At 26.7% G+C, this 11240-nt stretch overlaps 1 protein-coding gene across 1 annotated transcript; it reads left to right on the forward strand.

Moving 5' to 3' along the window:
• Positions 1–4281: 4281 nt before the first annotated feature.
• LOC110730429 lies at positions 4282–4926 on the forward strand. The gene has a single exon (XM_021910234.1). It carries the CDS (start codon positions 4282–4284, stop codon positions 4924–4926), a length of 645 nt encoding a protein of 214 aa, XP_021765926.1.
• The last annotated feature ends 6314 nt before the right edge of the window (positions 4927–11240 follow it).

Raw genomic sequence — 11240 nt, forward strand, 5'->3', positions numbered from 1 at the left:
TACGTGGAATTATGCAATGTGTTGTCGCCAATTACATAATGATTTATATAATGATTTTCCTATAATTTTCAAGGGAACTATATATGCAGAGAATGCTCCTCCAATATTTATATGTGGAATTATGCAATGTGTTGTCGCCAATTACATTATGATTTATATAATGATTTTCCTATAATTTTCAAGGGAACTACTATATATGTAGAGAATGCTCCTCTAATATTTATGTGGAATTATGCAATGTATGGATTTATATAGATGAATGCTCATGTAAGAACCCTCCTCTATATAAGAACCCAATCTTATATAAAAATCAATTTCAGCCGTTTATTAGTTATGATCTAACCATCTAAAATGATCCTTTAGTAGTGGCATTTCTGTAATTCTTTACTTTTTTTCTACATTTCTAGCAAAATACCCTAAATTAGGTTATTCTTTCTCTCTCCTTAATATTTTCTCTCTCCTCAGCATCTTCATCAACCAAAATATACTTGATAAGTTTATCGATTCTTAAAAAAATTGCATGAAATTTACTCCTTGATTGTTTTGATTTTTTTTTTTTTATGTTTTTTTTTTTGCGATTTTACAGTTTTTTCCCCAATTTTCCTTCTTTTTGCGATTTTCTGTTCTTTTTTGTGTGATCTCTAGATTTCTTTGTTATTTTTTTCAACTTGTTTGTTTTAATTTTTGATTTTATTTTTTCGATTTTTTTTCTAGATTTGTTCTTTGATTTTTTTTTTTCCGATTTTTTTTCCAGATTTTTTTCGATGTTATTTCTAGATTTCTTCGTTTTTTTTTTCCAGATTATTTTCGATGTTATTTCCAGATTTCTTCGTTTTTTTTTCAAGATTTTTTTTCGATTTTTTTTATTTGCTTCAATTTTATTGGATTTTAATTTTTATTCTCCAATTTGTGTTTTTGAAATTAGGTTTTTGCATATTCATGGATTTAGATGATGTTGAATATAATTCTCCTTCTTCCTCTGTTAGTCATTCAGGTAACTTTAATTGTTTTAAATGCTTTTAATTTCAATTTAATTACATGTTCTAAACTTTACTTGCATGTTCTAAAGTTTCTTTACATGCTCTAAAATTTTTATTCTATGTTCTAAATTTTTCCAGCTATATTTTAAAGTTTACCTATGGTTTATTATATGTTCTAAAGTTTTTTCACTTAATTCTAAAGTTTATTGTTATATTATAAAGTAATTCATTATGTTCTAAATTTTTTCACTTTATTCTAAATTTTATTATGTATGTTATAAAGTAATTCACTATGTTCTAAAGCAATATGTTATAAGTATGTCCCTGATTTACTATGTTCTAAAGTTTATCCTTAATGTTCTAAAGTTTTCTCTGTATGTTATAAAGTTTTCTATGTATCTTTCTCTTTATGTTTTAAAGTTTATTTTTATGTTCTAATGTTTTCTTCATATTCTATCACTTTCATTGTATGTTCTAAAGCTTACCTTCTAGTTTTAAATTTTACTTTTTATGTTCTAATGTTTACTTTCATGTTCTAATGCAGTTGGTGTTATTTATGATACTCCTGAGGTTGTTGGATCATTTAGTCTTGGTGGTACCACTAAGAAATGAATTCGAAGTGTTCCCGAGGAGTTAAAACCCAGTCTGGGAATGATATTTAAAGATTTCAAAGAGGGTCTTAGTTTGTACAAAGCATATGCAAATGCCGTTTAGTTTACTTCTAGGAAATCTACTACCAAAAGGAAGAAAAATAACAAAGATGTAATTGCTTTTCAATATGGAGTTTGCAATAAAGAAGGTTTCAAGGCAATAAGAAAACCTATTGCTCAACAAACAGTTGATGAAGAAGGAAAAGTTCGTATTACTAGGAAACGTTTAGTCACTCATGTAGGATGCAATGCTCAAATATGTATGAGATATGATGCCGGAAAGTATGTTGTAACTCATTTCAAAGAAGAACATAATCGTTCTTTATATACTCCAAGTTATGCAAAATTTCAGAAGGGTAATAGAAAAATGCATATTATGCATTTGAAGTTGATTGTTGATAATTCAAAGGTGATTTATTTTTATGTGCTAAATAATGTTTTCTTTATATGTTCTAAAGTTGATACTTAGTCATAGTTTTTTTTTTTTTTTTTTTTTTTTTTTTTTTTTTTTTTTTTTGTAAACATGTAAATGTTGGTCCTGTGAGGTCTTATACTATGATAAAAGAATTAGTTGGATCACATGATAATGTTGGTGCATCTAAACGAGATTTCAAAAAAATTTATTGAGATTTGAAGGCTTATATTGATGGATCAGATGCCCAAATGTTTGTGGATAATTTTCAAAATAAGAAATTGCTCTAGAGTGATTTTTTTTTTCCTATGATGTTGATGAAGAAGATAGACTTTGTAGAGCTTTTATGGGCTGATCCTATTTGTCGAAAAAATTATGCACTTTTTGGTGATATGGTTTCTTTTGATACCACATTCAAAACAAACAGGTGATGTTCTAAATGTAAATTTCTTTCATAATCTAACTAATTTTACTTTTACGTCTAAATTTTTTAAACATATGTTCTTATATTCTAAACATTATGCCTTGTATTCCTAAACAAATATCCATCATGTTTTGATGTTCTAAACATATATTCCTTATGTTCTAAACTATGTATGTCTTATGTTCTAAACATATATTGCTGATGTTCTAAACATATATGCCTTATGCTCTAAAATATATCCATCATGCTTTTATGTTTTAAACATTATGCTTTTGTGTTATGCTTTGTGTTTTAAACTAATATCCATCATGTTCTGATGTTCTAAACATTATGTCTTGTTATCTAAACATTATGTCTATATATTCTAAAGTTTACTTATTAGGTTTTAAAGCTTCACTCTATATTCTAAGTATTGTTTATGTTTTAGAGTAATTCATTATGTTTTAAAACAACTATATTATTGACAAGTTTAATAATTAAAGTAAATTACCATGCTCTAAAGTTTATCCTTAATGTTCTAAAGTATACCTCTATGTTCTACAATTTACCTCTATGTTCTAAAGTTTACCTCTATGTTCTAATATTTTCTGCATATATAATTTGTGTATGTTAAAGATATAATATGATCTTTGGTCCATTTACTAGAGTTGATTATCATAAGAAATGTGTTACTTTTGCAGCTTCTTTTGTAGCTCATGAGGATATATCATCTTTTGAATGGGTTTTCAAAACTTTTCTTAAAGCAATGGGAAATAACGAGCCTGTGTGTTTGATTGCCGATCAAGACCCTGCAATGAAAGTTGTTGTTCGTAATGTTTTTCAAACTACAGAACATAGGTTTTGTATGTGGCATATTATGAAAATGGTTCCTAAAAAAGTAGGTCGGGCAATTGCCCAAGACACTGATTTTTTGAAAAAACTTTGTACATGTATTTGGCATTTAGAGATTGAGCTGGCAAAATTTGAAGAAATGTGAAACAAAGTTATTTTCTGAATTCCATTTGAACGATCATGAATGGTTGGCGCACATGTACAATATACGTTATATGTGGATTCTAGTGTATTTCAGATATTTATTTTTGGGTGGCATTATGAGGACCACATCTAGATCAGAAAGTGAAAATAATTTTTTCACTATATTCACAAATCTCCATCTCACTTTGATTGAGTTCTACATGAGGTAATATGTAATTGTCTAAATATGTCCTAAAGTTACTCTCTATGTTTTAAAGTTACTCTCTATGTTCTAAAGTTTTCTTTTTATACTTTAAAGTGTTTTTATTTATTATTATTTTTTTTATGTTTTATAGTTTTACTATTTATTTTATAAATCACTTTTATGTTCTCTTTTTTATGTTCTAAATTTTGTCTTACATGTTGAAAAGTTTTTTCTTTATGAGTATTTAGATCATAATAAGCATGTCATATATATTATTTTTATATGTTCTAATGTAATTTACTCTATGTTCTAAAGTTATCTTCTATATTCTAAAGTTAATTTCTATTTTCAATAGGTTTGAATGTGCATTGGATGCTCAAAGGCACACTCAAAATAAAATGATAATGATTCGAAAAATAAGCGTCCGGAGTGTAAGACTCCAATTCTTTTAGAGAAAGATGCTTTCGAGTTGTTTACAACAACAATATTCTATGAATTTCAATATGAGCTTGAAATTGTATGTTTTAATTGTGGTTTTGAGGAGATAAAAAAAGGACAATGAGCTTTACATTTTCAAATTAAGGGAAGGATCTAGGAGGAGGACTTTTGATGTTATTTTTTATCCAACTACCTTAGAAATCAAGTGTTTTTGTAAAATGTTTGAACGTGAAGGCATTCCTTGTAGGCATATGATTTGGGTATGGAAGGCTAGGATGTTAGAAAAAATTCCCAAGGCCTATGTTCTAAAAAGATGGACTACAATTGCTTGTAAGAAGCCAATTTTTGATGTAGAAGGTAATGTGTTGGAGGAATGTATCAATGCAGAAGATAAGAAGATGTTCTTCAATGATTTGTGGTCCGAAATTCATGCTTGTGTGAGTTTAGTGCAAAACAATGAAGATGATCTTAGTGATCTTGTCAACAAACTTCATGCTTTGAGGATGGATTTGAGACATAAGAAAACCACTAATGCAAGCAACACTCTTTCTACCAAAGCAAAAGATACTGAAATGCTTATTGGAGCTAGTCTACCTTCTAAATTTTTAATCAAACCTCCTAAAATTTCGAAGAACAAAGACATGGGGGTTCATGTTCCAAATCAGGTCAATGTTCCAAATGATGTCCATGTTCTAAATGAGGTTCATGTTCCAAATGATATTCATATTCCAAATAGTGACAAGAGAATGAAGAGTGACAGAGAAAAAGCCGTTGAACAAAGTCAAAAGAAGAAAAGATTATGTAGAGCATGTAGAGAGCTTGGCCATCATGATAGTCGCAATTGTCTCGGGAAAGTCAAGTAATATTGTAATTAAACATTTTTTTATTTTCTTATTTTCTAATTAGTTATAACCTAAAATTATTATATAATAATGTGTTAAAGGTTATCAATAATGTCCTAAGTCTTTACTTTGAGTTTTAATCTAATAAATGCCTTTCATATCATTTTGTTATGTTCTAATGTAATTTTTTATATGTTCTAAAATGCATCTAATATGTTCTAAAGTTTATCATATATATATTCTATTAATATTTTTATGTGTTTATGTTGTAGTTATTTTTAATTTTTTTTTTCAGGTTAATGGATATGCAATTAGTACAATCGCATGAGACGTTTTATTTTTAGAAATAATCTCATTTACTTGCACATGGGAAAAAATTCGTGTAATTTTTATTTTAATTATATTAAGAACATAATATCATATATTTTTTTTTTCTAATTATTCTATATATTCTAAAGTTTATTGTATGTTTTAATCTAATTAATAGGTTCTATAGTTTTCCTTTATGTTCTAAATTTTAGCCTCTATGGTCCAAGTTGCTTATATTTTTAATTTTTAATTTGTATAATTTCTTATCAACACCATAATTTCTTGTGTTCTAAGCTAATTACATTTGAACATGATCGCAACAATATATTTCTTGTAACATAGGTAGAAATACATAGAACATAAATTTTTTTTTATAAGAATTAGAACATAAGAAGATAGAATTAGTAATTTTTTTTATAAGAATTAGAACATAAGAAGATAGAATTAGTATTAGGGTAAATTTTGACCTGTTATTAGTTAACAAATTTCTATCAAAGTAACTTCTATCAAACAATAAAGAAATGTACTGTTATATTCTTTGCAAATATCTGTCTACAAATATAAACTTAAGATCTAATTTATAACTTAGATCATATAGTTTAGAACATAAGCATGTAATTTAGAACATAAGCATATAACTAAGAACATATATTTTAGAATATAAGCATATAGTTTAGTACATAACTTATAACTTAGAACATGTAGTTTAGAACATAAGAATAAAATTTAGAACATAAGCATATAATTTTAAAGTTTTAATGTCTTACTTATTATCTCCTTGAGCAAAAGCATACTCAGCTACCTTTCTATTATCCACATTCTTGAAAAGTTTTTCATGTTCAACCATGAAAGGTGAAGGCAAGTACATCGGAAACTTATCCTTTCCTCTTTTTTTTTCCGTGCCTTTTCTTCTCCTTGCTTCCTACTTAGTTCAATTAAAAAAATATCACGTAGATAACAAAAACCATAACCAAATCAAACCAAAATTTATTATTACCAAGTTCTAAATTAAAGTTTAACTAAACCATAACCAACATTTGTTTTAAAGTTTAACCTAACTTTTCTAAATATTTCTAACCGAAAGGTCTAATGTTTACAAAATGATTACCCTTTCTTGTTCTCTTTTTATTCTTCTTTGTTCTTCTCTTCATTCTTCTCCTCTTGCTTCTCCTCTTTTTCCTCTTCTTTCTTCTTCTCCTTATCTTCGTTCTTCTCCTTTTGCTTCTCCTTTTCCTCTTCTTTCTTCTCCTCTTTTTCCTTTTCTTGCTTCTCCTCTAATTCCTCTTCGTTCTTCTTCTCTTTTTCCTTCTTCTCTTCATCCAATGTAGGTGGATGATCTGGATTCAGAAAAGAACAATTAAGAACACTTGTTGTCACTTCTTCGTAAGTGAGTTCTGCTTCATTATCTTCTTGATTTTCTGGGACAACTGTAATTGAAGGGACATAAGAAGTAACTTTTAGATCATAACAAAAAATATTTAGAACATAAGTAACTATTAGACCATAAAATGTAATTATTAAAACATAAGAAGTAACACTCAAAGCATAAGTAGAAACAATTAGGACACAACCTAGAAATAGTTAGAACAAAAAAAGTAACTTTAGAATATAACTAGAAAAAATTTAGAACATAACTAATTTAGAACATAATCATATTATTTAGAACATATGCACATAATTTAGAATATAATCATATAATTAGAGAATATGCACATAATTTAGAACATAAGCATCGATTTAAACACATCTTTTAGAACATAAGAAAGTAGTTTAAAACATAAGCATCTAATTTAGAAAAAATTTAGAACATCAGAAATAACCAGAAAAAATTTATAACATAAGAAGTAACTTTAGAACAAATCTAGTAATATTAGTTCATAAGAAATGTGTTTGAAAATAATGTAAAATTACCAACTGCTGGTGATGGGGTCAACAAGTTAAAGCTTGGAGGAGTTGTATCAAAAGGTTGCTTCTTTTTTGGAGGAATTGGGGTTTTTGGTGTCTCCTCATTCCTTTTCTCTTTCTTCTTTACATTTTGCACACAGTTTTGATCATCTTTCTTCTCCTTTTTCCCCTCCTCATTTCTCTTTTTTTTGTCCTTCTCTTTTTCTTCTTCTTTTGATCTCAAATCTTCATAGCAATTAGAGCATAAAAATTAAGTATTATAGCATAGCAAAAAATAGTTAGAAAATAAAAAGTAGTTTTAGAATATTAGAAATATAAACAATTATTACAAAAACTAGAAATAGTTAGAACATAAGTAACTATTATACCATAAGTAGAAACAATTAGGAGACAACCTAGAAATAGTTAAAATATAAGAAATTAAGAATTAACTTTAGAACATAACCAGAAAAAAATTAGAACATAAGAAGTAACATTAGAACATATCTAGTAAATATTAGTACATAAAAAATGAATTTGAAAATAATGTGAAATTACCAACTACTGGTGAGGGGATCAACAAATTTTTGTCTTTATTCTCCTAATTTTGCACACTGTTTGATCATTTTTTTTCACCTTATTTTTCTGCTCATTTCTCTCTTCTTTGTTATTATCTTTTTCCTCTTCCTTTGATCTCAAATCTTCATAACAATTAGATCATAAAAATTAAGTGTTATAGCATAACAAAAAATAATTAGAAAATAATAAATTACTTTAGAACATAATCATATAATTTAGAACATAAGCATCTGATTTAAAACATAAGCATTTGATTTAAGCGCAACTTTTAGAACATAAGAAAGGAGTTTAAAACATAAGCATCTGATTTTAAACATAAATATAATTTGGAAATTAAGCATGTAGTTTGAACATGTGAAATTACCAACTGTCGGTGTCTTTGGTGACCTTTTTTACTCGAATTTCTTCCATGCCTTATCCATAACCATATCCAATTCTTCAATAAATGTCGGTTTATCGAAGAAATGTTGATCTTGACTAAGTATAGAAGGGCTTTTCTTTATTTCTTTCCCTTCTTCTTGGTTCACGAATGTCTATAAAATAAGAAATTATAATTTAGAACATAATAAGCATAAAATTTATATGAATTTAATAGAACTATTTAAAAAATTTATTATACTTTAGAATATAAGCTGAAAATAATTTAGGACACAACCAAAAAATACTTTAGAACAAAATTATAATACCTTTGTTGTGTACTTGCACCATATGTTGTTTATGAGATGTTGCATTTTTCCCGTTGTTTCTTCCTCAACAAAAAGATCTTTTGCTTGTTCTAACATGTCATACATCTCTTTAACATTCGAGGCAAGTGTTTTTGCCAAATCTCCAAATTTGTTCAAAAAGCCCTTCATTAGAACACAAAAATTATTTAGAATATAAAGGAAAACTTATAACATAAAGGACTTAACATGGATAATTTAAAACTTAAAGGATTAAATGAAGCATAAAATATAATTTAGAACATAAAGTAAATGATTATTTAGAACTTGAAGGATTATTTAGAACATAGATGATAATTTAGAACATAATAAGAAGAGAATATAAATAAGTAAATAAATAATTAAACATTTAAACATTATACCATCATGTCATTTCGAGAAGTTATAGAACTAGAACCCATTGATGGCTGTTCTATTCTTCCCTCCCTGCCTTTGTTTTTTGTTTGCTTTTCTTTGTGTGCCTTCCAAAACATAAAATACAAATCTTAAAACATATGCATAAAAACTTAAAATAAAAAGAGCATAAAGTATAAAGTATCTACAATATTAAGAAGTTAAGCATATGTAGTTAAAATTAAAAAGGTATAGTTACCATTGATAATTTTCCATTCTCTTTTCCTTGTCCTTTTGTTTTGGTTGTTTCTTTTTTCTTTTTAGTGCCTTCTAGTATATAAATTACAAAATTTAGAAAACAACATAAATTTTAAAGATTAGAATATAAAGGTTAGAATAAAGTGTCTACAATTTTTAAAAGATAAGCATATGTAGTAATAATTTAAAAGGTATAGTTACCATTGATGACTCTTCCTTTCTCTTCTCCTTGTACTCTTGTCTTGATTGTTTCTTGTTTTCTTCCTACACATTATAATATATAAATTACAAAATTTAGAATATAAAGGATAAACTTTAGAACATGAAGAGTAAATTTTAGAATATATAGGGTAAAATTTAGAATATACAGGATAAACTTTTGAACATAGGGAAAAGTAAGTTGAATGATTAGAACATAAAGGATAAACTTTACAACGTAAAGAATAAACTTTAGAACATACAGGGTAAACTTTAGAACGTACAGGGTAAACTTTAGAACATAGGCAAAAGTAAATTAAATATAAAGTTTAGAATATATAGGGGTAAATATTAAAACAATTTATAACATAAAGTATATAGTTTAGAACATAAAGGGTAAAATTTAGAACGTGGGAAAATATAGATAGAATATAAAGTGTAGTGTTTAAACATAAGCATATACAAATATCATACCACATTTTATTCCATTCTTTTCAAGATTTTTCCTTATCCAAATCCATGATCTTTTTCAAACTTATATCTCACTTGAATATTTTCCTTTGTCCACAACGATATTAGTGGATTTTTACTTGGTTTTTCTAACCATCCTCTTTGTAGACGATCAAAATAGAAAACCTATTTAGTACATGTTAAGAATTAATTAGAATATTTTTCACACATTTTCAACATAACAAGAATAACATATATACATAATGGTAAGAAATTAAAATTTACCATTAGAAAAGGTAAAAGACCTGTAAAGTAAGAATTTCTCTTCTTCCATACATTAACATAATCTTTTAAGTGCTCAATCACAAATGTGCACTAATCCAATTCAACAATATTTTTACATCCATACAACTATACAAGAATTTAATGTATAGTTGTGTGTTGTTTGTTGATCGGATGCAACAATTGACAACACATACCACAAAGTTCCAAAGGAATTCATCAGAAACTGTTTTTTCATTCTTCAATTCTTGAATGCTGTCGATCAATCTTTTATTGGTTGGACTTCCCTTTTAGAGGTAAAACAAAAAAAACATATAAATTAGAACATATATGGAGATAATAGTCAATATCTATAACATAGGAGATTATAATTTAGATCATAATACACATTATATTTATAATCTAGAATATAATAGATTTATTTTATAAAATAATTATTGTACTTTAGAATATAAGTAGGAAACACTTTAGAATATAAGCAAAATACTTTTGAACATAGGAGATTATAATTTAAAACATAAAAAGTATAATAGATCTAGTTTAAACAGGATCAAAAATGAATTTGAACATACAATTTATAACATAACCATCTTATACCAATATATTATCAAAAAAATAGCTAGATATAATTTAGAACATTACAAGTCAAATAACTACGTATAAGATTTGCATTTTAGAGCATAAAATTTAAAACATAACCACATTATATCATCATACCTTTATGAGGCCAAACTTGCTTCTCCAATCTTTTAGAAACTTGCTCCATTTTAGATTTGTTTCATCATTTGGTTGCTTAATCCTTTTGCCTCCCAGTGGCAACCCATAAGCCAAATGAACATCAATTGCATCTAAAAAGATTTCTTGTTTTTTCTTAGGCAGCATCAAACAACATCTCTCCGTGTCAAAATTTATAGCCAAGTTTTCTGTTAACCTAGAATTATGATGAAAAATGTAAGACTTAGAGCACAATACACCTAGATTTAGAACATAATAGTCAAGCTTTAGAACATAGAAGATTAAAACATTTAGCATAATATTTAAACTTTAGAACATAATTTAGAACATTATATAATAAAAAAGTTCTACTTTAGAACATAATAATCATACATTAGAACATAACCAAAAATTAATTTAGAGCATTAGTGTATAGAGATTCAAACATGAGAAATCATAATTTAGAACATAACAATGATAATACGTATGATTGTAGAATATGAAAGATCTACTACTTACATAGAATTAATATGGATTGGTAAATCCAATTCCAAAAAACCTGCAAAACCAATGTTTCGAATAGCTTGCTTATGTTTTTCCGAAAGA

Source organism: Chenopodium quinoa, unplaced genomic scaffold, assembly GCF_001683475.1.
Source record: "Chenopodium quinoa cultivar QQ74 unplaced genomic scaffold, ASM168347v1, whole genome shotgun sequence".
NCBI classification, from domain to species: Eukaryota; Viridiplantae; Streptophyta; class Magnoliopsida; order Caryophyllales; family Amaranthaceae; genus Chenopodium; species Chenopodium quinoa.